The 6,231-nt window shown below is 44.4% G+C and overlaps 1 protein-coding gene across 2 annotated transcripts; it reads right to left on the bottom strand.

The window, feature by feature from the left end:
* Nucleotides 1-362: 362 nt before the first annotated feature.
* LOC9270162 (transcription factor PHYTOCHROME INTERACTING FACTOR-LIKE 13-like) lies at nt 363-5,546 on the bottom strand. 2 transcript variants are annotated; one of them, XM_026024356.2, is made up of 9 exons: nt 5,228-5,546; nt 4,741-4,853; nt 3,811-4,636; nt 3,633-3,734; nt 3,479-3,544; nt 3,339-3,404; nt 3,022-3,228; nt 2,780-2,909; nt 363-735 (listed from the first exon to the last, which is right to left on the bottom strand). In XM_026024356.2, exons 2-9 carry the CDS (start codon nt 4,794-4,796, stop codon nt 731-733), a joined length of 1,458 nt encoding a protein of 485 aa, XP_025880141.1. In that variant the 5' UTR covers nt 4,797-4,853; nt 5,228-5,546; the 3' UTR covers nt 363-730. The 2 variants fall into 2 exon arrangements, with proteins under 2 accessions (XP_025880141.1, XP_066165094.1); XM_066308997.1 differs by having other exon boundaries at nt 2,780-2,897.
* Between the last annotated feature and the right edge of the window lie 685 nt (nt 5,547-6,231).

Here is a 6,231-nt window from a genome sequence, read left to right as displayed (position 1 = left end):
CATATGATGCACGGCAACAAAATCATGTGTAAGAAAAACTAGCTTTGAATAGTTGGCGATGGATCATGATCTTGACAGTGGATCAGTCACCCACAAATTTCGTGGCATTTAACTTTCTATCACTTTTAAAATATGATAATTAAGGATTTGCCACACGATTTATAACATGTAGGTCCAGTGGTAAATTCTCAATTACCACTTATAAAAGTGACAAATAGTTAAATATCTCACAAATTTCTCGTAGTTTTTTTAAGGGGGTGGAGAGATTGTGGAGAGGAACATGTTGGGGAAAGGGCCATCAAGGAAAACGGTGTTAGGTTGGGAAGAGAGAGAGAAAGGAAAGAAAGTGTGTCAACTTGTACTTTTTGAAAAGAAGTGTGTCAATTTATACTAACTACTCTTGTTCCAAATGTATGGCACAATTTCTGTCTCTAATGTTAATTCCAATGGTACAAAAGACCAGACCAGCCTTATGCTTTGAACATGCCATCATACCCCTAATTACAATCAGTTAGAGATCTTCAAGAGATTTTGCTAACATCTTCTGCACATCACAGCTAGTTCCTGGCTTCCCAAAGAGGGGAAAAAGCTAAAGAAATCGTCCCCCTGTCAAATTCCTCTGCTCCGTCCTGCTGTGCAGCTCAGTTACCTTTATTGCCATATATACTCATTCAGGATCAATGCAACCATGAATGTTTTCTTCCTCTTTGCTCTCACTCTTTTTTGTTAATTATCCTGCCAAGAACACAAGAAAAAAACATTGGTTAATCCTATACATATACAGATGAAGACATAAGAGATAGGTATAGTACGTAAGTATTATTGACTAGTATACCGATGGCGACAAGCTTAGAACATTACAAAACAATTGAGACATGGCTAGGCAAGCTGCACGCATGAGGAAGCTAGAATGGCCTAATTTTTGGGCATATGGAAAATTTTGTCCGAAAATGATGGATTCTAGCACCACCTTTCAAGCTTATCTTGTCCAATTGCACCAGATATTTCCTTTTATCAAAAAGGATTTTATTCGCGGCGAAAATGGGGTACCACTTGGTAATTTTCAGATGGCAAGTAGTTTTCTCATGATAATAACAGTAGAACAGACAAGTTGAACTAATAAATATGTTTTAGTACTATGAGTGTATTGTGTGAAAGAAAGAAAGAAAGAAAATGTTTATGAGGGTGATGACTGATAAAGACTATTCATGGTTCCAAATATAATTGGTTTTCCACTATTGTTGTGTATATGTATCGCATATGGAAGTTTTATTAATTTTGAAAGAACCATATGGAAGTAGGCTAGACTAAAAATTATGCGGAGAATCTCCACGGTACTAATCATTGAGCTCTGAAAAGTCAAGCTTCTTTCCTTGTCCCTCTTTTCCCCCTCTTTTTTTCTCTTGTCCGTATGCCTTTGTTCTTTGTTCCTATGGAGTCAAAATCCCTTCTTTCTTGTGCTTACAGGGACCAAAATGTGTAATTTAATCTGAAAAGTTTGAAATCTCTGCATTTTCTTTTATAGGCAGAGTACATATGACCTCTACGTGGATTGATATAATTACCACTTGCCCCCATAAGAAAGCCACTGATATACATGTGTATACGTCAGATATATACTGTATATGCTAATCATATATACTCTCTCCGTCTCTAAATATTTAACGCTATTGACTTTTTTTAAATATGTTTGACCGTTCGTCTTATTTAAAAAATATTTGTGAAATATGTAAAATTATATGTATACATAAAACTATATTTAACAATAAATCAAATGATAGGAAAAGAATTAATAATTACTTAATTTTTTTAATAAGACGAACGATAAAACATGTTTAAAAAAGTTAATGGTGTCAATATTTAGGGACGAAGGAGGAGGTAGTAAACACCTACTAACCACTATGAGACAAAAAAAATGTACGGCTTCCCGATCAAGCTTGCTCCAATAATATTAAGTCGTTGACATACTGATTGTGTCTAGGTTGTCCGTGGAATTTTGAACATGCTCACAATTTAAAATTAAAAATTTACTCCCTTCTCCCTCAAATAACTGACACTATTTTGACCTCAAATAACTGACACAATTGACTACGGCCATCTCAGTTTCAGCACCCTACTTATAATGCACTCCCTCCGTCTCAACAAAAAAAAACAATCGAAGAGGATGTGATTCCTCACAACGAATCTTGACAAGAGATCAAATCCTTTCTTAGGTTGGTTTTTTTCGGGGCGGAGGGTGAACTAGTATGGAAGTTGCACGGTTATAATTAGGATGTTACACCCCTGGACAAAATAACATATTTTTAAGTACTAACAAATTCTTTCTAAAAAAGATAAGCGGAAAGTTTAAACTACAATAGTGCCAGAGTCAATTATTTAAGAACAGATTGAGTAGGAGCACATACTTTCTCAAAGATCATAAGAAACTCTTAATAAAAAACATTTTCCTAAACCAAACTTATGTTATATGTACTACTAGTACATACTTCCTCCGTTTCATATTATTGTTTGACTTTTTTCCTAATAAAAATTCTTTAGGTTTGATTAAATTTATTAAAAAATTAGCAATATTTACTACATCAAATTAGTTTCACTAAATTTAAAATTGAATATATTTTGATAATATATTATTTTTTAAAAAATATTAGTATATTTTCTACAAACTTGATCAAACTTAAAAAATTTGAATAAGAAAAAGTCATATAACTTATAATATGAAACGGACGGAGTACAATTTAATCGGAAGAGAAGTAGAAGTAGAAGTAGAAGGATCCCATACCTGATCCTGTGTTGGGTGCATTTTCAGGAGGAGGCATAATGCTTCCATTTGGCACGTGAAGTGGTGGATTTTGCTGCTGCTGCACGGCCTTGGCCCCCAACGGATAATACCCCACTCCCTGCAAATAAAGCTGTCCCAATACCTCAGCAAATATAAATATTTCGCACAAATTTGTCTCAAACGAGCTGGGATTTGAGAATGTTTTTTTTTTTTGGGGGGGGGGAGGGCAATTTGTAAGAGACCTGGGTCGGCGGCGGCTGCAGGTGGTTGACGCCCAGGTCAAGGTGGTTCACCGGCGGTGTGGGCACCACCGGCTGCGGCGCCGCCATGAACGGCATCCTCGGCATCGCCGCCGCCGCCGCCCCCATCCCGACGCCCATCCTCGGCAGATACTGGTGCACCCCCGGGAACATCACCGGCGGCGCCATCCCGCTCCCCATCCACATCATCTTGACAACCAAAATCAAAAAAAAAAAGAAACCGATAAATATATAAATATATATATATATATATATTTAAATTACGCGCCAAAAACCGTTGCAGTAAGTGCACAGCTCACCTGCAGCTGCAGCTGCAGAGACTTGAGGTACTCGATCGCCTCGTCCAGCATCGACGCCTTGTCAGTCTAGTACAAGTTTTGGTTAATCTCGGAGGATTAGCGAGTGATTAATTAGTGTGTAGTTTAGTTAAGTTGGTTACCTTGTTGCAGTGTGGTATGAGCTCCTGCAGGGCTCTCATCTTCTCGTTGATCCTGTCCCGTCTCCTCTGCACAAACCACAAATGGTGCCAATGGCGTCAAGGTCAGACAGCTTCCCATGGCGTTAAAGACAAGGAGGAAAGAATTGGGACGCACCCTCTCGGAGAGGTTGTGCACCTCGGCGGCGCGGCTCCTCCGCGCCGTCGTCATCTTCGCCGGCGGCTTGCGCGCCAGCGCCGCCGACTCCGACTCCGCGTCCTGCATTGCATCCCACGCGCCGCCGGTGTCAGTGTCAGTGTGCGTCTCTGTTGGTGTTCGACGGGAGGACGCCTACCTCGCTGGGGCTCTCGGAGTCCTCGGTGGTGTCGAGCCGCTTGCGCTTGCTGCTCCGGTTGCTGGTGCTCGTCGGCTCCGTGGTGGTGGTGGTGCCGAAGCAGCAGTTGGACCGCCCCGACGACGACGCCACGGTGGTCGCCTCGTGGCCGTGGCCGTGGTCGCGCCCGCCGCAGGGGATGGCGTTCGCGCTCCCCACCGCCGAGGGCGGCGCGCCGCGGCGCCCGGGCTCGCTCGCCGTGCGCTGCTGCACCTGCACCTGGTTGCTCCCGCAGATGCTCGACCCGATCGCGCTCAGCATCGACGACGACGCGCCGCCGCCGCCGCCGCCGGCCTCCGCCTTCCGCCGAGCCGCGCCGCCGGACGACCTCCTCGCCCGGACGAGCTCCGACAGGTCCCCGGCGTTGTCGCCGCCGTCCGCCAGGCTCATCGTCTGCTGCCTCGAGCAGGACGCGTTCGTCGACTTGGGCGGCGGCATCAGCTCGCGCGGCGCCTCGGACGCCGCGCCCGGCCCGCCACGCTCCTCCTCCGCCATTGCCGCGTCGCCCTTGCAAGTCTTTCCTTCGCCGTCGGCGCCCGCGCCCGGGCCAGCAGGCGCCGCCTCCGCCGTCGCCGCGACGGGCGCCTCGTAGAAGAGGTCCGAGAAGATGTCCTTCTCCAGCGAGTCGGCGAGCGCGAACGGGAACCACAGGCCGGCCTCGTCTTCTTGCACCGCCGCCGCCGCCGCCTTCTCCGGCGGCCTCGGCGGCAGCTTCCGGTGGTGATTCTGGCTCTGCATGACGACATGGCCGTTGCACCAGAGCAGCTCAATGAGGTTGTCATCTTCGCTGCAAAAGCACAAACACAAACACAAAAAACATGAGAAAAAAGAAAGGAAAATCTGCATCCTGGATCAAACCGGCGAAATCTATGCTTCGATCAAAGTGCGAACCCGAGTGTCCTGGATGCGTCACCCATGTTGCTCCAATCAGGGACGAACTGGTTCATCGCTCATCAGATGGCAGCAACCATGGATGACGACACGACGATCTCCCCTTCACCTCACTGCAGAAGAAGCAGAGGGCACCAAAAAAAAAAACAACTTCTTCAGCTCCAAGAACAAAAGCAACAGCAAAAAGAGCTTCTTCTTTTTCTAATAAAATTAATTAACCTTTTTTATTGTAAAATAAGGGGAAAAAACAGTAAAGAAGGAAAAAAAACACTGAAGAATTAACTTCTTTTTTTTTCCTTTTTGTAGTGATGAAGAAGCTGTAATTCTTCAGCAGTTAATTACGATTATACCTCGTTAATTAAAACAATAAAGAAAAAACATGCATGCATCTTGTCCACAAAGGCGTAGAACAGTGCAAGAAAAGAACTCCATAAAAGTATATCAAAAGAAAGAGAGAAGTAAATTAAGAAAAGAAGCAAGAACTAACCTAATTAAGTAGGCCCAAGACTTTGGCTGGGTGCTCAGCTCAGCTCAGCCAATACTAGCTTCTTAATTTTCACTTGAGAAGAAGCTTCCAATAGGAAGAAGGCTAGCTAGAGAGCAGAAGCAGAGCAAGGAGGAGGAAGAAGAGGCAGAGGCAGAGCAAGGGGGACCGGGCTTGGCTTGGCACAAGCGATGGGCCTTTAAGTAGCTGTACAACATTGCGGTTGAATTGAACTGGATTCCTTGAGACAGACGCTGATAGATAAGATAGGTAGGGGAGAGAGAGAGAGAGAAAGAGAGAGAGGGGCCGGGGTCCGGACAGGGGAATGAAATCAACGAATGATTAGAGAGGATCAGAGGAGAGATTAGATTTAGTGGGAGTAGTACAGATTTTGCACCTGCAGATCAATGTGCATCGCCCAAGGATTAGGAGACCGGGCGTGCTGTGGTGTCGTGTGATCTTTTTTACTTTAACCGTTTCGAGTAACTTCGGTTTGCTGGTCTCGCAGCAGCGACACGCCATCTTTTGGAGTCGCAGCCTCGCAGGCAAATATATATATATAGAGAGAGAGAGTCTCTGATTGGAGGAGAAGCCGAGGAAGTGCCCTAGTTTGGCCGTTGACGACGAGCAGCACAAGTACGTGTACGCTGTAGGGTGTCGATGGTTCACACTACAGTCTACCACCAGTAGCAGTAGTGTAGTACTACTCCCTCCGTCCCAAAATAAACCAACTTAGTTTGATTTTTTTTACGGAGGAAATACTTCTGTAGATCTATTTTAAATTCCGAGAAGCGGCAGGACAGAATTTAGGTTGGGTTTCTGTAGATCTACTTTAAATTCCAAGAAGCGGCAGGGCAAAATTTAGGTTGTATTTAATTTCACCGGCAAAAATAATTTATCGGGTCACATCAGATATACAGACACATATTTATAATATTAAACGTAGACTAATTAATAATAAAACAAATTACATAATCCGTCTGTACTGCGAGACGAATTTATTAAGC

The sequence above is a fragment of the Oryza sativa genome, chromosome 3, assembly GCF_034140825.1.
Source record: "Oryza sativa Japonica Group chromosome 3, ASM3414082v1".
NCBI lineage: Eukaryota > Viridiplantae > Streptophyta > Magnoliopsida > Poales > Poaceae > Oryza > Oryza sativa.
This window is presented reverse-complemented; position numbering and strand designations above follow the sequence as displayed.